General features: G+C 31.0%; 1 protein-coding gene across 6 annotated transcripts; it reads right to left on the bottom strand.

Moving 5' to 3' along the window:
• Positions 1-730: 730 nt before the first annotated feature.
• On the bottom strand, positions 731-22,771 carry LOC142613398 (putative disease resistance protein At4g27220). Of its 6 annotated transcripts, XM_075785755.1 has the most exons (9): positions 22,704-22,769; positions 22,463-22,617; positions 17,817-17,971; positions 10,152-12,967; positions 7,174-7,911; positions 4,623-5,483; positions 3,388-3,470; positions 3,054-3,255; positions 2,055-2,400 (listed from the first exon to the last, which is right to left on the bottom strand). In XM_075785755.1, exons 4-7 carry the CDS (start codon positions 12,909-12,911, stop codon positions 3,465-3,467), a joined length of 4,365 nt encoding a protein of 1,454 aa, XP_075641870.1. In that variant the 5' UTR covers positions 12,912-12,967; positions 17,817-17,971; positions 22,463-22,617; positions 22,704-22,769; the 3' UTR covers positions 2,055-2,400; positions 3,054-3,255; positions 3,388-3,464. The 6 variants fall into 6 exon arrangements, with proteins under 6 accessions (XP_075641869.1, XP_075641870.1, XP_075641868.1 ...); XM_075785754.1 differs by lacking the exon at positions 2,055-2,400 and adding an exon at positions 731-897 and having other exon boundaries at positions 3,054-3,470; XM_075785753.1 differs by having other exon boundaries at positions 3,054-3,470.
• Positions 22,772-26,355: the final 3,584 nt, after the last annotated feature.

Here is a 26,355-nt window from a genome sequence, read left to right as displayed (position 1 = left end):
ATTAGATTTAATGAATTTTTTACTGTTTAATGATATAGTCGGGTTGTTGTTGGCAAAAGGAAAAGTGTGTTGTAGATATACAAGGAAAAGAGAAAGTGGTGTGTGTGTCGGGGAGAGGGGGGGGGGAATGTGAAGACCAACCGTTTAAGTAAGAAAATTGTGTAAAAATTTGGGATGGTGTCAGGCACCTAAGCCACCTAATATGATGGGTTGGCCTCTACTTGTACTACATAGCCATTTTTAAACATGAGTCTCATTGAGTTGGTTCCCTCTTAAACATGTTTAATTAAAATTTGAAATTAAAGACATACAACATGACTTAAAGAGTCATTATTTATAGGGTGAATGTCCTAATTTTATTTATGAATCTTAGATCTTACATATAAAGGTATCAAACTCAAGATCTCCTATTTTGATACCATTGGCAATTTATCATAGTTTCAGAGCAAGAGGTATTTGTTTTTCGCTCCTTAGATATGAGTTAGAGATTCTACTATATGTTTTTCACTCCTTAAAGATGAGCAAGGATGAGTACAAAATGCTCTACTTGATTAAAACAATCCATTAATTTGTCTATGAAACTACAAGTTTCACTAATAAACTTCATATGATTTTTTGGACTATATAATAGCCTTGTCTTAGCTCCAAATCCCCATGACGGAGCTACTATGAGTCTATATGAGTCTCAATCTTATCCATAACACACCAATACATTTAGGCAAACTTTTTGGTCCCCCCCCCCCCCTCCCAAAAAAAAAGGACTACATCACATGTTTAACAATAGAACCTACATTGAACAACTACAATATAATTATAATGTTCTAGAATTGAGTCATTAAATAAATTAAAAGATCAATCTTCCTTTGAGTCATCCTCCAAGTCATCAACACCATTTTCCTACAATAAAAGATCAGTTCAAAGTAATGGCCCAAATGAAAAATTAATCCAAAAAACATGAGATGAAAAAAAATTAATCCCAAAACAACACAACACTACATCATAATCAAATAAACAATCTCATTCTTAATTTCTTATCTACCAAATATGCATGCATGACACCTAATTCAGAAGATCCACAAGCAAAAAAACAAATATCACTGCTTTTCAAACTAAATTCCTCAAAAGCAAAAATAAGAAATTAAGAAGAATAAATTTGTGTTTCTATATCAGTGATTCAATGATATAAGTGAATGATATAATGCTTATGTAAAAAATATTATCATTTTGTGATTACGTACAAGAGAGATGAGCACTTTTATCACCATAAAAGAAATATAAGTTCATACATTAAATGGAAGTTTATATAAGTCATCTTTTTTTTCTTTTTTCTTTTTTATGGAGGGAATTATATAAGTCAACTAATTGGTAAATTTGAAAAAAAAAAAAAAAAAAAAAAAAGCCCAAAGTGGCGTGTGCATTTGTCATTTACTTATTTATTTTTGATGGCAAACTTAAGACTAAGTTGAACTCACTGTTACCACTACATATCTTTGATCCTATGATCACTTCACAAGTATATATGCTTGTAGGGTATGAGGAGCAAGAATCGAGATTCAAGTTTTCAACATATATACACTTAAATTAGACTAAAGTAGAATTTTTTTTCTTGTATAAAAAAAATAAAAAATTTAAACTCATTGTTTAAATTAATATATAAAGCACACATATACACTTAGATTATAAATTTAATATATAAAGCAATCCAATATTAAACAAAATTTGATTAAATTACGTTTGATGGTCTCTTAATAAATTTTAATTATATTAGCTATATTCTTTTATAAAAATTCTGTAATTTAACTTTTTATTTTTTTAAGGGAACATTTTATTTGTTAATACTTAATAATTAAATATATAATTTTTTTTATAAAAAATATTTACTGTTCTAGTGCATTGTCCCTATTAGCGACCATTAGTGAAAAAAAGCATATTAACATTGCAAGTGTTACACATATATTAAACAACCTTATGTTACCTTAGAAATTACGATAACTAGTCACTAACCCGTGCTATGCCCGAGAAAGTTCAGGAAATTTCTTTTAATATATTATATGTTTTTGTCTTTATTAAGCACTAATAGATAAGTTTGTATATTTGAACAAATAAATCAAGGTTTATAGTAACAATTTCCACATTAAAATCGCAATAATATAACATCAAAAATTTACATACAAATAAATACAAAAATAATTTGTTTATGCTTATATGCTTCCACTTCTCATGGTTGGAAATCTTTATTACTGGATACAATTGTATCTTTGTATGACGTAATCTTATTTTTAACCTCAAGGCAAACTTAAATCATAGTCCCAAAGAGCAACATAAAGTTGTTTCAGGCCCCTGGCAGTGTTCTTTCTTTTCCATGGTACCCTAGATCTCCCAAAAGTGCAGCTTATATGCCTTGAAAAAGAAAATAACTTATTAATTTCCTTGACAATAACAAAGACCACCACATGAAAATGTCCACTTAACAGAATAAGAATCATATTATTTAGTTTCACTAATCCACAATTGAATTTAGTAACTCACATTAAAGATAACACCAAAGACTTTAAATTACATACAGTCCATCATTCCCATCATGAAAATCAAACGATATGAGCACGTGGTTTGAAAATCATCATCTAAAGCATTGCCATGTCAAAAAAGAAAAAGAATATATCAAGCAATGCATCTAAATGCTAACAACACACAAATGCATCTAAATGCTAACAGTTCTATATAAACAAAACTAGAACTTAAAGAAATCAATAAAGACCTATAAAGAATATATAAACCAACTTAACTTTGAGAATTATCAATTACCAAAATATCAGTCATCTTAATCACAATATCCCATAGAAATGATTATATTAATAAATTCATAGGCTTCAACTTATTGCATCATAACATATTTCTAGAAAATTTTATTTATAATCAGAATTTTCCAACCAACCCAAATAATATCCACTAAAAGCTTTTTTCTTCTTTTGGTAGCAAATCTAAGTTATGGATGTTTATGGGGATAGAACAATATACTACCACTTTAAAAAGGCTTAGACAAATATACTTACCCAAGAGAATGAACTTTTGATAGAATCATTGATTTGAAAACTTCTACTTTTAAGAACCCCTTCAACAAAAAGAAGAGTTTTGACTAAGGACAAAGATCCACTTCGCATTTTTAGGTCCTCCTGCTGTGTGAAGGAATTCAACACTATGGTTGAAGATAAGTTTCCCATCTTGAACCACAACTTCATAAGCCTTCCTTTCTGCCTGCAATGCATGATGATTGAACTTCAAATTAAGTATGGTGTTTGTTCCATGATGCATGATTGCTTTTTATCAAAATACAAACTCTACTCCCTAGCTTGGGAGCATAGAGCAAGGACATGAGACTCATTGGACCAAGATATCTGATGCATTGCAGCTGAAGCTTCGATCTAGAACATCTCTCATGATTGACCTCTTTTCCTTCTCCTACGTTAAGCCTGTTATTTTTTGAAGTTCAGATGTTAAGCAAATTAAAAATCAAAATTGCTGTAATTCTGTCAAATTTATATGTGCAGAATCCCACTAAGACCTAGTGTCAAACACCTCACAGGCACTATTATAGAGACTCTTTATCATTTTGGTGAATAAAGCAAAAACTGATATTTAAATTGCCACAATTAAAAGCACAATCACCATTCAAAATTTGAGAGATAAGTAGGACAATTAATCGATATAGATAATTAAACTGTCTATTTACTAATATATCTTGTAGGCATTGTATCAAACACCTGTTAGGAATCTCAAACAGCTATAGTAACCAACCCCAACCTTCAAAACAAAAATAACGACTTCTATAGAATAAGAAGTGAAACAGAGATGACATTCGAGTTGATCAAATAGATGTTTAGAGGTATTTGGATGTGCAGAGTGATAAGAGAACTAATTCTCACATTTATGGCTTTTGCAAGGGTTTTTTTTTTTTTTTTTGGTGGTAATGTAGGAAGGGGATAAGTGGAGTGGCTTGAAGATTTGGAATTGCTACTGTGAAGTAACATAAAAAAAGCCATGCCATGCTTTTCAACAGCTAAGATTTAGTGTTTTTGCCTTAACCCACCCAGCTGGAATAGTGAGGCCTTGGCGTGTCAAGTCCTAGGTCCAGTGTTTAGGTCATCACTTACCTAATATGGCAGGTAAAAAAAAATATTCTGTTTACTTCAGAGAGGGCTTGGTGGGTGAGGTTAGGGTGGTGTAGACTGCAGGTCGGTGCAACAAAAAGAGTGTGTTCAACACAATGTTTAGAGCAAACAGGTGAAAATCTATACCATCGGATCCCCAGATTTCTCATTTTTCCTCAATTTCTGCCCTCACCTAAATATCCCTCTTACAGTCCTCTAAGAGCCAAATCTACCGAAATTCAAATTCATAGCTCCCTCCACTAATTTAGGAGTAAATAACCTACACACTTGCATTGCAGGCGTAACCTAACCTCACATACTAATTAAATCAATTACTTATTACTTCACAACTCATAGACAGTTCATTGAAGCATTTCATCAAACACATAATTTGCATTGCATACCAATTTCCTTGTGTCTACTCCAACAAAAATGCTTTTAAAAATTACATAAAATTAAAGCGTTAGAACATACCTTCTCAGTGAATAATTGTTGCACGCATGTATCATAGTTTTCCTCCCAATTTTTTTTTATGGCGCTATTCACATCTTCCTCTGGTAATAGTTTTCTGTTGCATGACCGCTCATAGATTTCGCTTAGTCGAGCTCTCTTTAGCTTCGGCATGCTTAGGACTCCATTAGAGAAGATCTTCATCTCCGGGCATCCGATCACTTGTAGATATCCCAGTGATGGGAATTTGATTGTGCGATTACCCAAGTGGAAACTTCTCAGACTAGGTAAATCATTAAGGTACAAACTGTTCAATTGATTGAAACAAATCTCATCTCCTGCTTCACCTTCTCCCTCATTTGTGACTATTTCTATCATTCTTTTGCATCCATATATAAACAATCCTTTGAGCTGGACCAAACTTTTGACTGTGGAGGAACTTGCTAAACTAATCAACCCATCACATTTCCCTACTGTCAAAAAGTTTAAATTTCGGAAATGCATTGAGGATGGCACTAAAATTTTTAATCTGCCGCATTCTGATACTACTAGAATCTCCAAATTTTGAAATGCCCTACCTTGTTGAGAGTTTTCCTTCCACAAAAGCATCAACTTGGGCATTTTATATAGATTCAACTCTGTCAAACGTTCAAACGTCCCAGTATATTGTCCTTCATTATCGAAGAAAAGATTACCGACGGAAAGAGACTTAAGATAGCGTAATCCTTCAACAAATACCAAAGGGACCGCTATCAATTTATCATCTTTGCCGTACAAACTGAGAACTTCTAGTTTGCAAAAGAACTCTCCAAAAAGTCTACCATATGTCTGATTCATGGTTTCATTCCAATCCAAACGCAATTCTTTCAAATTAGGGAATGTATCCTGGGAAAGATCGAAGTAATGAACAAAAGAATGCAGAAGTTAGTGTTCCCTAAGCAAGTTTAGGATAATATTCCCAACAATTTCAAGTGGGACTGAATGTATGTAAATCAAGTGGCTATCTAGAGAGGGAGAGCAACGTGCATCGATGCATCTCCATTTATTATCCTACGTAATAATTACATATAACATCTTTTCAGGAGGATGTGAGTTCCCATCTCCCCCGTAAAAGTAAACCCCAATTCCTATATAGCTGTTATACAAGATGCTACCTCTTACATGTTTTATAGTTTCGTTTTAAGGGATTTGCTTCCAAACAATATAACTCAAGCACAAAAGTATGAGTACATGAATGCACACAATTTTTTATTTTTTATTTTTAGAATTATATTTTGGAAAAATAAAAGATAAAAAAGGGTCTCATTGATCAATTCAAGATACTAAATTGATTTTAAGTGTAAGTAGATTCAAGCTCAAATCTCTTATTTAAGAACAAAATTTTTTACCAATTAAACTAATTGGAACCTACTAGAGAAATTCTAATTTAAAGACATTAATAACCACATATGAAATCCTAATTAGTTTGAAAGAAAATATTTTTATATAAGTTTTAGAGTAAATTACAAATTACACCCCTAAAATTTAGGAGTGATTGGATTTTACACCTTAAAATGTCAGAATTTGGATTTTACCCCTAGTGTTTGGGGGTGTTTGGATTTTACATCCTGACGTTTCAGAATTTGGATTTTACCCTTTATATTTTAGAAGTGTTTGGATTTTATTACTTAAAGTTTAAGAGTATTTGAATTTCATACCCTAAAGTTTTATAATTTGAGTGTATAAAATCAAAACACTCCCAAAATTTGGGGGTAAAATCCAAATTTTGAAATGTTAGGGTATAAAATCTAACCATCCCAAACTTCAGGAGGTAAAATCCAAATTTTAAAACTTTAGGGTGTAAAATCCAAACACCTCCAAATTTTAGGTGTGCAATTTGCAATTTGCAATTTACCCTAAGTTTTATCATTTGGACATCTCAATTAAGCCTTCCATAAATTTTCCAAAAAAGAAATTTGAAAATTATTGGTTTTTTGGTGAATATATATATGATCATGGACTTACCCAATACATATCTAACATCTTGTTCTGAACATTTACTTAATGTAGCCTTTTTTTCTTTTTTGGAGGTTGGCTAAATGTATCTATGTTTGTTTGAGCAAGAATTGCTTAGTTAAAAATTAGCATGCAATAGCTTCAACACAACTATGGTACAGCTGCAAATTAGGCTCTTATAATCCAACTACTTATATGTAGTCTGACTAGTCTTTTTGTTTTTGTTTGTTTGTTTTTTTTTTTTTTTTTTTTTTTTAAGTTGACTAGTTTTTTAAGTATTAACAAATTGTTATTAATTTTAATTTCTTGGATTAATTTAGGATAATTACACTACTTGTGTGTTTGAGATTAGAGTTTTAATCAACTTATTTTACTATTTAGCTTATTTTTGCTACTATTCATGGGTCTCACTACACTTTTTGATATTATTCATGGGTCTCATTGTACTATTTCAGCTAAATTTTACTTTTACTACAGTATTTTTAACAAAAAGTTTTCAGTTTCAGCTAAATAAGTCGTTTTCAAACGGACCCATATGTGTCATGTCCATGTTAACAAAGAAACAAGTACAAATCCATACCTTTTCAATGAAAAAGAGGGGGTGCTGAACTGAAACATGATGGCCTAACTCATCTGTATTTGGGAAGCTTAATTCATTCATAGAAACAATCTTCACCTTTTCGCATTTGCGTATCGTCAAACTTTTCAATGATGGCCACTCTGAAGTGTGTTTTCCTGGATAGAAACACTTGAGTTTAGGCAACGATTGAAGACTTAGAACGGTTATTCGTGGGAACACAAACTTAGTTGTTGTTTCCAATCCTTCTTCCAAAGCAACAATTTCCTCCATTAATCCACAATTATCTATGTATAGACTATCAAGTTGTTCAAGACTTTTGGCCACCGAGATTGGAAAAAGACTTTTCAGAGTTTCACATTTAGAAACTTGAACTTCACGTAGATTTTGAAATGTCAAAATTGCTTCAAGATTTGAAGTCCATACATGCTTAAGTTTTGGTAGACTACATAAAATCAGGATTCTCAACTGAGTGGATCCCTTCTCATATCTTTCATCAACATTTGCTCGTTTAACCTCAAATACCTCTTCTATCGAATTGCAATTTTCTATCCGCAAGTCTTCAAGATTCTGGAGTCTTCTCAACATATTAGGCGGAAAAATGTTCATTAGATTTTCACATTGATCAACACGCAATTGGTTTAGTTTGCAAAAGGAATCTGGAACGAGTTGGTTGTGCCACAACATCTTTAGGTTATTTATGCGATTGATGAATAATTTCTCCAAGTTAGAAAAGGCAACCTACAATTGTCACATATCAATTGAGTTAATAACAAATTGGCCGAAATAGTTGAGGACAAGAAGATTTATGTTGGGAATAAGACATAGAGACAAACATGGGAAAAGTTAATTCCAAAAACCCACCAAGCAAGTAGAACATGGAAGAAACTATTAAAAGAAAGGGGAAAAAGAAACACAAAGTAACCAGCCTTTAATGAAGAGAGATTGAGCGGCAAAGAGTAGGTTTATTTGTTCGAGTTCTTTCTAAAATATAATGTTTGTGCTCCCAAAATTCAGATAACAATATAGCTTTCAAAGATTTTTTTTTATTTTTTAAATTGAATTTCTTAAGCAAAATCTCATTTTGGGCAAAATCTCGCCTACCCTTTTTTTTTTTTTTGGTTGAGAAACCTCGCCTACGCCTACCCATTTTGGTGTTCTCCAAATAATGATTTGTGGTAGTGTGCCACATTGCCACCCCAGACCCCACCAGAATAAACCCATCGCAATTAAGGCATTACAAACAACACAAAAGCCGGGAGGGATTGAGGTATGGGCACGGGCTGGGCATGGGGTGGGTTTCCCCCCAACCCAACCTAAAATTTTTTATTATATTTTTAAAGTGAGAATGAGACTATGACTATGACAGCTGGAAATAGGGGTAATTTAGTTTTAGTGAAGCTCAAAACGGCAATAATTTTTTTTTAAAAATTTTCCTCTATTTTTTTTTGATGGAAAACAAACTTAGTTTGGACCTTAATATTAGTAATTAAAAAAATTAATTTAAACTTTCTAAATATACTACAAATGGTCAAATAAGTCAAGTATGGAAATAAAAGAGGATATGATTGGCATAATTTGACATATGCAAAGAAAATTAATTAGTGACTAATAAGAAGATTGATGTGATATGTGCTATTGTGATTGTCTAACATGTCCCTTGTCAAGAAATTTTGTGAGCAAATTACGTCAATCTAGCATTTTATGGGAAGTATTGATATTAATGGCATCAATACTTTCCATGAAAATGAAAGTTATAATCATTATATAAGATGTTTGAGTTTACAAAGAATGAATAATTAGCAATAATATTTTCCATACAAGTGAAAGTCAAATTCATGTTATATATATATATATATATATATATATATATATATATATATATTTAGAGGGTTTTAGCATGTGGCGTCTGCTCTTGATGATAGCTCTTTATCATCAGAACAAGACACATTAATTTTTGGTGTAGGCGGTCAAATTCATGTTATAAATTATAATCACAAACTTTTTTTTTTTTGAGGAGCCACAAACCAAAATTCAATTAGGCAAAATACATCTATGTAATTATGATATTAATTTAAGGATTGTTTTCATTAATTAATTTATTAGAAGAATAAGAACGTCCATTAAACATAAACCTTAAGCCTGTCCTAGAATCATGGGATTAGAGCAATTCCTATTAACTATGACTACATTTATTGGATTAGTTTGCTTCTTTTCTCTCTTCACAAAAAAAAAAAAAAAGGAAGAAGATTGCTTCTTTTCTGATATGTTATGACTCTAAAAATTAGGAACCAATAGAACTTGCAGTACGTCTATTAACTGGTATTCCTAACAAGATTGGATCAAATTTTAAACATTTATTAACCTAATCTAAGCTATCATCAAAGTTCAGTATTCAATATTAATTTTAATCTTTGGTTTAGATTTTTTACGGCAAAAAAAAAAAAAAAGGTTCTATTTTTATATAAAAGATAAAAAGAATCATTGAATTGGGCTAGGTAATACCAATACCCAACCCTACACTCAAATCCCCTATTGAGTTGGATAAAATTTGTGCCTGTTGGGTTGGGTATCTACCACCCAATAGGTTGTTTCCATCCTTGCACTATATCAAAAACTGTGGTTCAACAACATATCTCCAAAGTTTTATAGAAGTCATTGATAAAGAAATTTGAAGTGTTGAAGATGGTTCAGAAAAAATGGCAAGAATACATGAAGAAAATTAAAATACCAAAAATGTTCCCCTAAAAAAAGGAAAGGGTATAGAGAATGGGTAAAATAAAGTTTTCATCTGTCTTGTTTTTCCAAAAGTTTCAATCACTTAAAACATAATTTTTTATGCTTACTAACATTATTATAAACATATGTATGAGACATTATTAATAAACCAGTGAAGTTTTATTTTCATGCTCAACTTTAAGATGTGTATGCAGGTGTGAAGATTATCAAAATTTGTAAAGGATATGAAGTAATAACGATACCTTCTTGTTGAAAAGTGCTTGAGAATCAGCATCAGAGCAGAAGCCCATTAAATTTGGTAGACCATATAGATTTAAAGAGCGTATTTGAGTGAAGTCCATTATATCCATCATGATGTCGCCATCGACCCGTATCCCATGTTTTTCTTCCATTGCAACAATTGCACTCATTACCTCGCAATTCTTAATCTCTATTTCCTGGAGTTGCGAAAAGCATCCGAGTAAAGTTGAGGAGAAGACAAATATCAGATTATCACATTTTCTCACTTTTAACTTTCTCAAATTTTGGAAAGACCCCATTGCAAGTTGGTTATGACATATTTTTTCCAAATTGATCAAATTGACTAGAGAAAGTGACTCCAAAACAGGAAAGGCAACGCATTGAAACTCTATCAAGTCAATGATGTATTGAATCTCAATGCTGTTTCGAACATAAAGACGCTTTAATTGTGGAAAACCTTCCATATCAACTTCATAAAGAATATTTTTAATACCCTTCCCAGGAGCCAAATCGAGATATTCGCAACTTTTCAACAAAATTTTAATTCCAGCCTCTTCTTGAAAGCTTCTATCAAGGTTAAGTTTTAGTGTTCTTGAGATTTCAAACTCAACAAGACTATTACCATCCCAATACCAATCCCAATCAGGGCCTATTAATACTTCATATCTTACCAACCTATCAAAAAGCAAGGCATTTGGTAGAATATTGGGATTTGGAATATGTATACATAATGTGGTCAACCGTAATAAATTATCCAACTCTGAAACTCTAGCATTGCTTCTTTCTGTATTTTCTCCGTCAACCTGCCATTGATTAAAGCTCCGATTCATATGTATTTCTTCTAAATTTTTCAAATTTGATAATACATTTGATGGAATGGCTTCAAGTTCGGTGCACGTTCTCAAATCCAACAATTGAAGGTGAGTTAATTGCCTTATTCCTATGGGTAACTGCTTAATCTCGGAGTCAACTAGGACAAGAGCTTTCAAATTCTTCAATTCTCCAATTAAAGCCAAGTCTTCTGACTCGCACTCAAGCAAAGCCAATGTCTGGAGGTTCTGAAGAAGTGAAAGGGATGAAGGAAGTGGGAGACTTAGTCTCATCAAAACTAAAACTTTTAGATTTTTTGCCCCTTCAAAAATGTGATTAGGAATCGGCAAAGAATTTTCTTTATCACCCAAGATAATAAAGTTAAGATGTGGACATTCCAACCTTTCAGGAAGCTCACTAAACTTGGCTTCAAAAAGAGCGATTCCAATGGAGTCTTTCATCTTTTTCATATTGGACCATTTTTCCGAATCATCTGAACTTCTTATGGTCAACATTTTCTTTTCTTTGTCTGCAATATGTATGGCAACATCACGAATGACGTCATGCATTTTAAATGTATTACTCGTATCACCTTCTAACAGCAAGCTAGAATCTTTTAGAATTTCAACCAACGTGTGGACCCTATTTCTCACTTGTTCCATTTTATAAACATCTTCAAAGAAGTCCAAACCCACCAAATATCTCCATAACAGATCTATTCTTATGACCATATCTTCTTCAAATGAACTACAGAACAAGAATAAATATTGCGCTTCCTTAATTAAAAAATTGTAACTAAACTTAATACTCGTGTATACCTCCTTATGCATCCCTTTGATCAGTGTTGGATTTGCACTTTTTAACTGTTGCAAGGCATCCTTCCAAACATTTGGGTTCCTTTGATTTTTCAATGTATTCGCAACTGTTGTAATTGCAATCGGTAAGCCTGCACATTCTTTGACAACCTCAACCATAGTGGATTGGAAATTCAAGGTTTCAGCAAAATCGCCCACTATCTTTACAAACAAGAATTTAGCTTCATCGTTTGATAGAACTTCAACTTGGAATATCTTTTCAGCATCCATATCCTTGTCTAATACATCTCGAAATCTAGATGTTAGCAATAGTTTGCTTCCTTTGCGATCATCCCCAAAAGAAATTCCAAGATCCTCCAAGTCAATCTTGTTCCAAATATCATCTATAATTAAAAGGATCTTCTCTTTCTTCAACCGCTCACATAGCAAATGTGCTTTTTGAAAATCAGTGTCCTCATCTTGAAACTTCAAACCCAATTCTTTTGCAATGTCTTTCTGAATCTGTTTCAAGTTTGGAGTTTGGGATACAACTACTGTAACAATCCCTACAAATAACTTGTCTGCTTTGGCTTGTGTAGCAACTTTTCCAACAAGCATGGTCTTGCCCAAACCGCCCATCCCACAAACCCCAATGGCACGGATATTATCATCTTTTAGAGCCGCCATAACTCCATCGAAAATTAACTTTCTTGATTCAAAGTCCTCATAACCTTTTGTAGAAATTGTAGTACCTCCTTGAATAGGGACACGGTGGCCAACTTTCTGGAACGTGCCCTTATTCTTGATATCCTTGACGGCCAATCCCAGCTTATGTGCTCTTCTGCCAAGCTGATAACGGGTCTTCAAATTTGCTCTTCTGCCAACCTCAAAGAATTTTTGTACCTCTTCAGTGATCTCCTCAGCACTTGTCTGCCACCTCTTGACCTTAGCTTCAATTTCTTCTACGTTCCTTTGAGCAGCTTCAACCTTTTGTTGCACGCTATCTCTAACATCCTTGAGCTCGTCAACTTCGTTCCTGAGATTTTCAACATTTTTTTGGTAGTGAATCAGATAACCCATATGACGTGCGGCTGCTCCAATTGTGTAATCCACAATTTTTTCAAAGACCGCTTGAAAGGATGACGTAAGAAACTCCATCTTTGTTGCTTCAGATTGATCTGCTTTTTTGTGTATTTTTGGGTTGGGCTGCTATCCTGAGAGTAGGGGTAAAGAAAGGCCCAATTAAAAACGATGATAACAATGAAAATGTAATCAAATTGAAAGACAAAAGAAGCCAATGCAATGACATCACATGCCTCTACCTTGAAATATTTACGAAAATAATTACAATACGTTACTACTACATTTCGAACTCTTTTTTCCTAGACTCTAAATACTTTGTGTAAAAATATGTCAATTAAGATACAAGATTATGGACAATATGCAAAAAAGCTAAACATTTACGGTATTAAAAAAAGCTACACCAAGTCACAGATTTTTTTTTTTTTTTTTGGTATTAATATAGCATATTATATGGAATATAAATATATGTGGCAGTCTATAAAAAATAAATAAAAATATATATATGTGGCGGCATTATTTTCACTCTAGACTCTAGAGTTTGTTCTTGTACTTTGCACTTGCAGTACTTATTATCATAAATATATTCGTTATCTTTTTTCGTCTTTTGAGAAGAAAATAAATTCTTTATCTGATCCATCATATAACAGAAGTTGGTCTAATAATAACAATAAAAACGAGGATGAAGATCATTGTTCCCAAAATCCAATATAGTTTTTTTTTTTGGGATAAATATAATTTCAAATCTAATAGGAAATTACGTTCTTGGCAATAGTAAATCCTCATGCCGTTGGTGTCTTAAGTCCAAACTCCTGTTTTTATATCATGGATAAATACAACTTACAAATAATATACATGATTTAATACTTTCATTTAAGGGGAAAAAGTTAATTAAGTTTCTTTTTTTAATGACAAAAATTGCACAATTTTATAAATTTATTATTCAGTGGAACTATCCGGTGTCATGTGTCTCATCCAATTTTCTTAATTTTGGCATAACTATTTACTACACTACAAAAATCCAATTCCATTTTCATTATTGTTTTGTGCTAAATGAGTTATTAAATGAAAATTCAAAAAAAAAAAAAAAACCATCATTGATTCATTTTTATTATTATTATTATTATTATTATTATTATTATTATTATTATACAAATAGTAGTTTGACAAACTAAAATTGAGAATTTCACGGATAACAATTTATATGATTTTTTTCTTCATTTGTTTCAAATAAACTTATATTAATTAATAGCTAATTTAAATATTCAAATATACAAACATTACATATATTATATATCAACTTAGTAAAATTTCAATACATACTTATGTGGGTTTCAATTAGCTCAACTGATAAAATTTATTGTTGTCAAATAAGAGATATGAGATTCGATCCCTGTCTTAAAAACCAATTAGTGTCTTAGTCTCATTATAAGAGAAATCTTCAGGAGTGGACACCATAGGTTGAAATTCTCTCTTCAAAGTAATGGTAAATTGCAAATTACACCCCTAACATTTGTGGGTTTAGGATTTTACACCTTGAAGTTTTAGAATTTGGATTTTACCCTTGAAATTTGAAAGTGTTTGAATTTCACACTCTGACGTTTCAGAATTTGAAATTTACACCCTAAATTTTAGGATGTTTGGATTTTACTCCCCAAAATTTGAGGGTGTTTGGATTTTACACCCTAAAGTTTCATAATTTTGGGGTGTTAAATCCAAACACTCTTAAACTTTACGAGGTAAAATCCAAATTTTGTAATGTCAAGGTGTAAAATCCAAACACCCCAAACACCAGAGGGTAAAATCTAAATTCTGAAACTTCAAGATATAAAATCCAAACACCCCAAACTTTAAGGGTGTAATTTGCAATTTACCCTAAAAATTAAGTTAAAAATAGCAATTATTATAACACCAAAGTTCATTTTTGTCCATAAAATGATTTTTTAAGGGGATTTTAAAACCGTTCATTGCTTTCTATTGTAATTCGGAGAATTCACAAGATTTTAAAAACAATTCAGTCCTTTCTATCGTAATAAAGTCTATATGTCTCAAGATAAAACAATCTCTATTCTTGCTTCCAAACTTTCACACACACACACACACACAGAGGTTAAAATTACACCTGATGTGACTTTGTATGAGTTACACTTTTTATAAGCTATTGATTTGTAATAAACTATTGATTTGTAATAAAACTAACGGTAGAAACACCCTAGGGGTAATTTCATCAACCTTCTATAAATAAGAGATCTAATAGCACTAATTATCTCCAACTATGTAATTAAATGTTTTGTACCCTTACATAAAAAATTTATTACGGTTAAAGTTTATCTTCTTTACTCTAATTTTTCACACCACATATATTACTGGAATCACACTCCCAAATTCTAAACTCTCTCCTAGGTTTGTATCTTTGAATTGCTTGGCGAGCTCCCTTGTATAATCTAAATTCTATAAAGACTTAGGATAGTGGCAGGATTTTTTTTTTTTTTTTTCCTTTTGTTTTAGAATCAAACACTGGCACGATATTATCCAATTCTGTGGAAATATCTTTTCACCAATTTGGTAACTTGATATGAGTCATATGAATGAATACTATCAACTATTAGCGATGTTATCCAATAAAATCGTAGTGGTGATTGGTGGCCAATTTGAGACCTTTGGGTATGATCAGCGTCAAAGAAGCTCAAAACCATAAAAACTAGGGAAATAATCCTCACTTCCACCTTCACCAATTCACCAGAATCACCATTATGATTTTAATTATTTCAATACAAACAGAAATTCAGTTCATAAAATGAAAATTTATCCATATCAGCATAAAAAGAAAGTGGGAGTGAGCCATTTGATTTGCCTCACCTCTCTCTCTTTTTATTTGGATAAACATGGATTTTTTTTTTCAACATAGGTTAAACATGGAAAATTGATTATAGGTTTTACATTTAAGATAGTGCCAGTTTAATCAAATGTTCTTAACAGACTGATCTATGAAATATTTTACCTTTCTAATCAGAAAACTCAGACATGTCTTCTCTTGGGGTTTTCGATATGGTAAAAACTAGATATTACATTATTTTCTATTCTATTCTTATCACTCAGTAATGAAATCAACTTATCAAAGCAATATTCATAGAAAGGAAAGAGTCTTTGATTATCAAAAAGATTTCCTTGTTATCCATGTCCGTAGATTTTGCCGTTTTTTATTCTATGTAAACTCTAAATGGTAAGATTGTTGTGAATGTAATAAATAAGAGAAAAAAAATGATGGCATTAATTAGGTGAGTTAGAAAGTAATAAATATTTAATGATGACTTGGATAGTAGTATTTTTTTATCGGATAGTGACACGTGTCCAAAAGTGAACACATGTCATCATCTCAACGGATCTAGTTTTACTGGACACTGGACCTAAGCCTGACTCCCTTTTATCCATTATATCTTATAAAAATCTACGGTCTAAAATTAGAGTAATTCTTAGGTAGTTCCGGAGTATAGAGAATGACGCTCCCTTCTCTCACATTCATGGTGGGGTCCACTCATTAAATTCATGATGGGGTCCACCATGAATGTGAGAGGAGGGAGTACCATTTCACTATACTCCGGAACTACCTAAGAATTTTTCCTAAAATTGTGTAAATTGAACCCATCTTATATATAAGGCCAAAGTCAAGAAAAATTCAATTAGATTTTAATTGAGGTCCAATTTTCTGCAACATGTCCAATTTACAATTTTTAATTTTTGGGCATAGGTAATTATTCATTAAAAAAACAAAGAATCCAATATTAAATGAACCATATAAAAATATCAATCATACACGTGATCTAATCCTTTTTTTTTTGTTGGTATAAATACCTATGATCTAAACCACATTTTTTATCTTGGGAATAGGGCTATCCACAACCAACTGTACCCCGCCAACACTGACTGACCCAACGTCGCCCAAATCGAGACTGACCCGATCAGAGCAGCCCATGAGGGCTGAGTGGCAGTTTTGGTTTCAAAACCCAACGGAAACCTAATCAATCGACGATTTCTTACAGAATCCCATTGCTAACCCTCGTCCTCTCTCTCTCATCCTTAGATCCGTCGAGATCTAGACTAGATCCTGCGAAATCTTGTCGAGTTCCATTGAGATCTAGTCCAGAACCTTCAAGATTCGGTGAGGTCTTGTCGTTATCGAACAAAATCTTGGCCAGATCTTGATGGATCCGGCCAAATCTCAACACATTCGGCCTAATCTTAGCTCTAGTGACAAAACCTAAAATCAATCGATACAACCTGACACCCAATGAGACCCAAACCAGTCGATCTGATGAGTCTTCTAGGTTAGTTTTGGGTGACGTTTTTACCCACCCAAAGTTTTTGGGTCGAGTCTGGGTTGGGCACAAATACGACCCACCTCGACCCATGGACATCCCTACTAGGGATAATATATGGCATTTTATGGACTGTAATATACTTGAAGCACTATGTGGTAAACAACAAGTTTCATTTTAGTACCCAAAAAAATTATAAATATTTTTTACTAACCAAATTTTAAGTATATACAATTTAATTAGGATCAAAGCATCTCCTAAAAACTATATGATAAAAAATTTAACATAAGTACTAATAAAAAATTAGATGAAATTTCATGGTTTAAGTCAAATATAAGCTACAATAAAAAGAGATTTAAAAAAAAAAAAAAAAAACACAACCTAAAAATATTAAAATACTATAGCAAAATATATGATCTACAAATATATCTTTTTATTTTGTTTTAGGAAAATGATCTACATGCTAGAATTGTAGAAGCATATACTTCGGGCTACATGCTAGTTTTCCTTTTAAGGGTAACTATTGTAACCATAATTAAGCACCAAATTAGGAATAGTTATTAGAACCACAAGTACACAGCCAAAAAAAGGGGGGTAAAACCACAACAAAGCAAGAGCCATATCAAAGGATGAATGAGAAAAGAGAAAAAAGAAAAAAAGAAGGTACCTCTCTCCTTACGATATCAAACTATTCCAGAACAGCTTGTTTTGTTTTCCACTCGGACAATCAATGTGCTGAGTAGCAGTAATCCTGAACAGTTGGCGATTCCTTCTTCTTTCCCCTTCGTTACAAGTCTTGATAAGTAAAACAGAGCAAACAAACTGCAACAAAAAATGAAATTGAGGAATGAAAGGATAGCATACACGAAGAAAAATATAAAAGTAGGAAACTAGAAGGAGGTACCTCTCTCCTTCACACTACAACTTAGAGATTTTTTTTTTTTTTTTGATTAATATACAGCAGGTTGTAATAAGGTTTGATGCAATACATTTTTTGCGCATATAAGATGATATAGTTGGCAGGAATGTGGGTGCAACCGCTCGTCCAAAATGAGATTTCTACGCGGGGGCATTTACTAATATAGCATACTATATGGAATATAATTATAACTAATATAGCATACTATATGGAATATATATAATTGTGGCTGTCTATAAAACAATATATCTATATTATATATAAGAGGATTCCCCTCTTTCAACTAAACTTTTATGTGGTTCAAAAATACCCTCATTAATGAAAGATAACTTCATTTAGAAATAGGATCATAAATGTCAAATAACAAATTTCATTTTGAATTCAAAAAGAGAACTCCTAAAATTTAGAATTTTTTTTCCTTCACGTTCAAAAAAAAATTACAGTTACTACTTATCTCTAAAGGCTATCCTTTTTATTTGTTTGAAAAAAAAAATATTTCTAAATTATAATAGACACAAATTATTAATCTTTAATCAAAAAAATAGAAGAGTCTGCGCGTGCTTAGTGGCTAGTATGTGCGCGCGTGTGTGTGTCGGCATTATTTACGCTCTAGATTTTGTTCTTGTACTTTGCAGTATTTATTATCATAAATATATCCTTTATCTTTTTCTTTTTTAGAAGAAAATATAGCTTTTATCTGAACCATCATATAATAGAAGTTGGTCTAATAATAACAATAAAATTAGTATAAAATAATAACTCTATTTGGAACCCCCTAGGCTCCAAATGGAGCTGCTCACGTTAGTGTGTGTATATATATATATATATATATATATATATATATATATATATATATATGATGTTGAACATACTAAAATTGAGAATTTTGTGGATAACAATTTATATGATTTTTTTTCTTCATTTTTTTCAAATAAACTTATATTTATTAAAAGCTATTTCATATATTAAAAAATATAAATATTATATATAAACTTGGTAAAATTTTAATACGCATTTAGTTATGCTTATGTAGGTTCTAGTTAGTTCAACAGATAAAGTCACTTATTGTTGAACAAGAAACTTGGAGTTTGATTTGAGTCTTAAAAATCAATCGGTGTCTTGGTTTAATAATAAAGAGAAATCATAAGATGCAAACATCATCCGCTGAAACTATCTCTTAAAAGAAAAGTTTAGTTATATTTATTTGTATACGTATCTCATGCATATGCATGGAGTTACAAGTTAATTTCTCTAAAGAGAGAACCTAAGTTTTAATTATTAAATCCTTCTCTAAAAATATGAAAAACAACAAATAGCGGTATAACACAAAAGTTCATTTTTGTTATAAAATGATTTTTTATGGGGAATTTGCAAGGATTTTAAAACCATTCATTCCTTTCTATTGAAATTGGGCGAATTCGTATTTTTAAAATCATTCATTACTTTATATTTGTAATAAAGTCTGTATGTCTCAAGAAAAAGCAATCTCTATTCTTGCTTACAAACTTTCTTTCCATATGTACACACACATATATATAGAGAGAGAGTTGCACCTTATGCAACTTTGTAAGAGCTACATATTTTATAAGCCATTATTTTGTAATAAATCTAACAGTAGAAACACTCCAATGATCTTGTCATCAACCTTCTATAAATAAGTGATCTTATAGCTAGCTATCAAGCTAGGGTGGTCACAATATCACGTGATCACTTGCACAAAAAAAAAAATGTATATATAAACTTGCCAAAAAAAAATGCTAAATAACATATTGTGACCACTTTATAAAAATCTGACATGAGAATTACAAAAATTTTGGTTCAACAAAAATAAAAATAATGCTACATTCATAACATTTTCACAATAATTTCATAACAAATTCAATGTGGTAAACTGTTACTAATTCTTATTTGGCCTAATATTAATATTATTATTTTTATCCACCAATAAACAACTTTTTGCATAAAATTTATTATAAAAATGTTGTGGATATAACATTACTCCAAAATTAATTTTGCCCCCCCTAAACGTAATCCTTACTTTTTTAAGATACAAATAACAACAATAAATATCAACCCAAATAACAACATAAACCAAACAATAACAAAACAAGACCAAACAACAACAAGTGAACAAATTATTCAACAAAAAGCCTATTATAAAACAAAAAGATAAAAATTGCTAATCATTCAAATTTGTAGCTCACTCAACCGATTCAATAAAAATAATCTATAATTTCATTTTTCCTTAAAAAATGGCACCAAAAAAAATATTGTGGTTTTGAGTTTTTCTTGATGGTGACGAAAGTTATATTCTTTTTGGCTTTACAGTCATAAAAATTTTGCTTTCCTTAGCAACTTGGCTCGCAGTTGTAGAAAATATTCAAGTTATTACTTTATTAGATTTTTTATAATTTAAATTTTTTGGTAACCACTCTAGAGCTGCCACTGCTAACAGCATTAATTATCTCTATGTAATTAAATGCTTTGTACGCTTATATGGAAAATTTATTACGATTAAAGTTTATCTTCTTCATTCTGCACAAAAGAATAGTATATCTCCCACCTCACCCGATCTCCGGAGCAATTGAAAAACAATAAAAATGAGTGGAAAACATATATTACTGGTATGGCACTCCCAAATCCTAAACTCTCTCCCAAATTTGTATCTTTGAATTGCTTGGCGAGAATAGTGGTAGGATTTTTTTTTTTTTTTTTTTTTTTAAATCAAACACCGGCAGGATATTGTCCAATTCTATGAAAATATCTTTTCACCATTTTAGTACCTTGATATGATCCAATACTATCAACTATCAAGAATATTTTCCAATAAAATCATAGTGGTGATTAGCGGCCAATTTGGGTACGATCAGTATCAAAGAAGCTAAACGCCAATCAACTGGGGAAATAATCCTCACTTCCACCTTCACCAAAATCACCACTATGATTTTATTTAGGGTAAACTACATATTTAGTCCCTAGCCTTTACATCATATATCAATTTGGTCCTTAACCTTTCAATTGTGCCAATTTGGCCCTTAACCTTTTAATGTCGTCTCAATTTAGTCTTTGCCATTATATATTAGATGCAAATTGTTTACATAGCAAATAACCAAAATAAAATTTTAGTTTATTATCACATCAATAGAAGCTAATTTTTTATTTTGGCCATTAGACATGTCATTAATTTTCATCCAAAAGATTACTGTAAGGATTAAATTGACATGGTAAAGAAATGTTAGGGACCAAATTGACACAATTAAAAGGTTAGGAATCAAATTGAAATATGGTGTATAGGATAGGGACCAAACACGTAGTTTACCCTTTTATTTATTTCAATGAAAACAAAAATTCAAAACATAAAATGAAAATTTATCTATATCAACATAAAAAGAAAGTGAGAGTGAGCCACTTGATTTGCTTCACCTCTCTCTCTTTTTATCTGCATAATTAAACATAAATTTTTTTTTTCAACATAGGTTAAACATGGAAAATTAATTATAGGTTTTACATTTTAGATGGTATCAATTTAATCGAACATTCTTACCGGTCTGATCTATGAAATATTTACCCTTTCTCTTAAAAAAACTCAGGCATTTCTTGTCTTGTGGTTTTCTCTATGGTAAAAATGAGATATTACATTATTTTCTTTTCTATTCTTATCACTCAGTATTCAAATAAATTGATTTTCAAAAATTAATTATCAAAGCAATATTCATAGAAACGAAAGTCTTTGGTTATCAAAAAGATTTCCTTCTTGACCCATGTCCATAGACTAAAAGAACACAACCTAAAAATATTAAAATACTACAATCAAACATACGATCTACAAATCTTTTTTATTTTTATTTTTTGAGGTAAAGGACCTACAAATCTTATAGTGTATGTAGAATCTATACTATTATTTAAGGGCTTTCCCTGTTTGGATCCTCATTTTAGTTCAAAAATGCCCTTATACCCCTATGTTTAATTAGAAATAAAACTAAAGGACAATCTAGTAAAAATGCAACTCTAACTCCCACTAAAATATTGCCTAAAAAATAGGACCACTTTTCTGTTAATTTTCAAATTACTATATCCACTTATAAATTAGATTTTCAAAATAAAAATTATATATATAAAATAAATAAAAAAATACAGTTTTTTTTTCTACAAAATAGTACCACTAAACAAAAAAACTTCATTGCGGCTTCGCACGTGTGATGAAGCTAGTTATAGATAATGCAAGTTACATGCAAGTTTTCTTTTGAAGAGCAGCAATTGTGACCATATTTAAGCATCAAATTAGGAACAGTTATTAGAACCACAAGTACAAGCCCAAAAAAAAAGGGATTATAACTGCAACAAAGCATGAACCATGTTAAAGGACGAATGAGAAAAGAGAAAAAAGAAGGTACCTCTCTCTTTAGGATATCAAACTATTCCAGAGCATCTTGTTTTGTTTTCCACTCGGACAGTCACTTTGCTGAGTAGTGGTAACCGTGAACAGTTGGCTATAACTTCTTCTTTTCCCTTCGCTACAAGTCTTGATAAGTAAAACAAAGCAAACAAACTGCAACAAAAAATAAATTTGAGGAATGAGAGGATAGCATAAGCTAGCGAAGAAAAATATAAAAGTAAGAAACTAGAAGGAAGTACCTCTCTCCTTCACACTACAAGTTAGAGATTTTTTTTTTTTTAATTAATATACGGCAGGTTGTAATAAAGTTTGATGCAATACATTTTTATAAGATGATTGGAAGTTGGCAGGAGTGTGGGTGCAACCGCCCGTCCAAAATGAGGTTTCTACGTGGAGGCATTTACTAATATAGCATACCATATGGAATATAAATAATTGTGGCTATCTATAAAACAATATATATATATATATATATATATATGTGGCGGCATTATTTACACTATATTTTGTTCTTGTACTTTGCAGTATTTATTATCATAAATGTATCCTTTATCTTTTTCTTTTTTAGAAGAAAATATATCCTCTATCTGAACCATCATATAACAGAAGTTGGTCTAATAATAACAATAAAATTAGTATGAAAATAATTACCCTATTTGGAACCCTCTAGGCTCCAAATGGAGCTGCTCATGTTAATATATATATATATATATATATATATATATATATATATATATATATATATATATATATATTTTTTTGAAAATACTAAAATTGAGAATTTTGTGGATATCAATTTATATGATTTTTTGTCTTCATTTGTTTCAAATAAACTTATATTTATTAATAGCTATTTCATATATTCAAATATATAAATATTATACATAAACTTGGTAAAATTTTAATATGCATTTAGTTATGCTTATGTAGATTCTAGTTAGCTCAACTAGTAAAGTTTTTTATTGTCAAACAAGAGATTTTGGGTTCGATTTGAGTCTCAAAAATCAATTGGAGTTTAGTCTAATGAAAAAGAGAAATAATAAGAAGTGGACATCATACGTTGAAACTATCTCTTAAAAGAAATGCTTAGTTATATTTAATTTGTATATGTATCTCATGCATATGCATGGAGTTACAAGCTAATTTCTCTAATGGGAGAACCTAAGTTTTAATTCTTAAATCCTTCTCTAAAAAAATGAAAAACAACAAATAGCGGTATAACACAAAACTTCATTTTTGTTATAAAATGATTTTTTATGGGGAATTTGCAAGGATTTTAAAACCATTCATTCCTTTCTATTGAAATTGGGAGAATTCACAAGATTTTTGAAATCATTCCTTACTTTATATTTGTAATAAAGTCTGTATGTCTCAAGAAAAAGCAATCTCTATTCTTGCTTACAAACTTTCTTTCCATATGTACACACACACACACATATATAGAGAGAGAGAGTTACACCTTATGCAACTTTGTAAGAACTACATATTTTATAAGCCATTATTTTGTAATAAATCTAACAGTAGAAACACTCTAATGATCTTGTCATCAACCTTCTATAAAGAAGTGATCTTATAGCCAGCTATCAAGCAAGGGTGGTCACAAGATCACGTGATCACTTGCAAAAAAAAATGTATATATAAACTTGCCAAAAAAAAAATGCTAAATAACATATTGTTACCACTTTATAAAAAATCTGACATGAGAATTACAAAAATTTTGGTTCAACAAAAATAAAAGTAATGCTACATTCATAACATTTTCACAATAATTTCATAACAAATTCAATGTGGTAAGCTGTTACTAATTCTAATTTGGCCTAATATTAATAATATTTTTTTATCCACCGATAAACACGGAAGTCTCCTATCAAAAAAAAAAAAAAAAAAAAAAAAAAGCACGGAAGTCTTTGTCCCGTTACCTTATTTATTCATAATATTGGTGATCAATCAATGCTACTCGATTCGGTCGCTTTACAATTATTTTATTGTTTTGCTTTTTGAAAATTTTGGATAGGAACGAATCTTTTGAATTCTTACTAGGAAAATGCCAAAAGTCATGGGACTGTGGGAGTGGGGGTGAGTGAGACAGCAGCTATGAAAGATAAGGAGCTTTTAACTTTTTCTCCGTCCTTTCCTTTGCTTTTCTTTACAATATTGGATAGTGGGAGGCAGAATTATTGAACTGATTGAAGTGCACTATTCTCTTTTCTATTCTTTAATCTTCTCCCCTTGCTTTTCTTCATTTCTTCACCGTAGTCAATGGGTGGTGCCACAGAGGGAGACTGAATTGTCGTGTTATTACAGGGCCGTTTAAATACGGTTTATTTTGTTAAAATTAAATAATTATTATTAAAAATACTTTAAATAAAAATAAAAATTAGTTAATATAATACCGTGAATCTTATAATTAGTGTTAAAAAGTTTAATAGGTTCATAAATAATAGTAAAACTAAGTTGAACAGTGAAATAATTTTAATTTTTCATTTCAACCTAAACGCATAAGTGTGTTTAGATACCGCTTATTTGCTGAAAATTAAAAACTAATTACTGAAATATTATAGTAAAATAATATTTTAATATGTGAATAGTGCTGTGGGACACAAATTTATATTGAAATTGATGTTTGGACGACTTTTGTGTATTCGTAAATAGTACCCATGAGACTCACAGACAAAACGTGGTACGCAAGGATCGGGCAAAACATCCAATCCAAACACACACTAAGAGTCTGTTTGAATACTGTTTATTGCTGAAAATTGAAAATTTGAAATACTTTAGCAAAATAATTTTTAAATGTGTGAATAGTGTCGTGAGACCTAGTTTTAAAGAAAAAATTGCTAAAAAAGAAATTTCTGAGTCTTATAAACCGTGCATAAGACCCACTAAAAACGGTGATAGCTGAAAGCTAAAAGTTTTTAGCGTTATCCAAACGTGCACTAAAAGTAACGGTTGATCAAAGCCTACATTTGCCTTTGATAAGATTAAATTTAGACAGATTTTTAAATTATGATATAATAAAATACAACTTTTGTACATCAAGTTTTTGTTATTTTTATTTTGTTGTTTTATATTTCAAAATTTTTATTCTTATTTGATTTTGTTTCATATTGGCATATTATCTATTTTCATTTGTAATTTTGTGATATGGTAACACTTATCATTAGTTATTTAACTTAAGTGCCCTGAGCTGGAGGGCCAAAATTGTTTTATCCTGGGGAGGTTGATTTGTGACAAATTAGTGACTTGGATGACTTGTTTTTAATAGTTAGGAACTTCAAAAAAAATACTACTATAATTAAAAGAGTAATGCTATAGATTTAAACTATTTTATAATATTTTTATAAAATGTTGATGTGTTCGACTTTTTATTGGTTTTTATCTAAATTTATCATTAATATTACTTTTTTATTTACAAATAATTACTCATCATATTAGCAATTTGTAAAAAAGAAAAATTGTAAAATAGTTTGTCCACCACCTTAAAAGATTGAGCTCCAATTCAATAAGAGGACCCGCAAGAATTTTCCTTAAAAATCCATAAGGAAACCAGTCGTCAAACCAAAATAAAATTTTCCTTAGTGACTACTTTCCAAGAAAGTAAAGTGAGCATGTCTTCGGCAATTAGAGTCCCCCTAGAGACTTGTGACTTTTGATCAATCCGTTCACACACTGAGCTAAAGAGAAAGATGGTTTGTACTGTAAAAATAGGTAATGTCAACAAAACATAGTTAACGAGAGTGAGGCACCTTGCCATAGACGAGTTAAAACTTGGACATGAGCTACAACTATGCATTCCATTTGAGAAAGAAGTATCTCGTACAACGGTCTTATGAAATGTTTCTCTTTTATTTAGTAGATCCCATATATACATATGTGGTACCCACAAGTTAT

Source organism: Castanea sativa, chromosome 10, assembly GCF_040712315.1.
Source record: "Castanea sativa cultivar Marrone di Chiusa Pesio chromosome 10, ASM4071231v1".
In the NCBI taxonomy this organism is placed as follows: domain Eukaryota; kingdom Viridiplantae; phylum Streptophyta; class Magnoliopsida; order Fagales; family Fagaceae; genus Castanea; species Castanea sativa.
The sequence above is the reverse complement of the archived record's forward strand: the minus strand, read 5'-3'. Positions and strand labels throughout refer to the sequence as shown.

Coding starts and splice junctions, on each gene's coding strand:
- LOC142613398 (XM_075785750.1), bottom strand. CDS start 12,911: ATGGAGTTTCTTACGTCATCCTTTCAAGCGGTCTTTGAAAAAATTGTG. Junction 7,912..10,151: donor AAGCACTTTTCAACAAGAAG/GTATCGTTATTA, acceptor TGACAATTGTAG/GTTGCCTTTTCTAACTTGGA. Junction 2,401..4,622: donor AACAATTATTCACTGAGAAG/GTATGTTCTAAC, acceptor TTCTTTTTCAAG/GCATATAAGCTGCACTTTTG.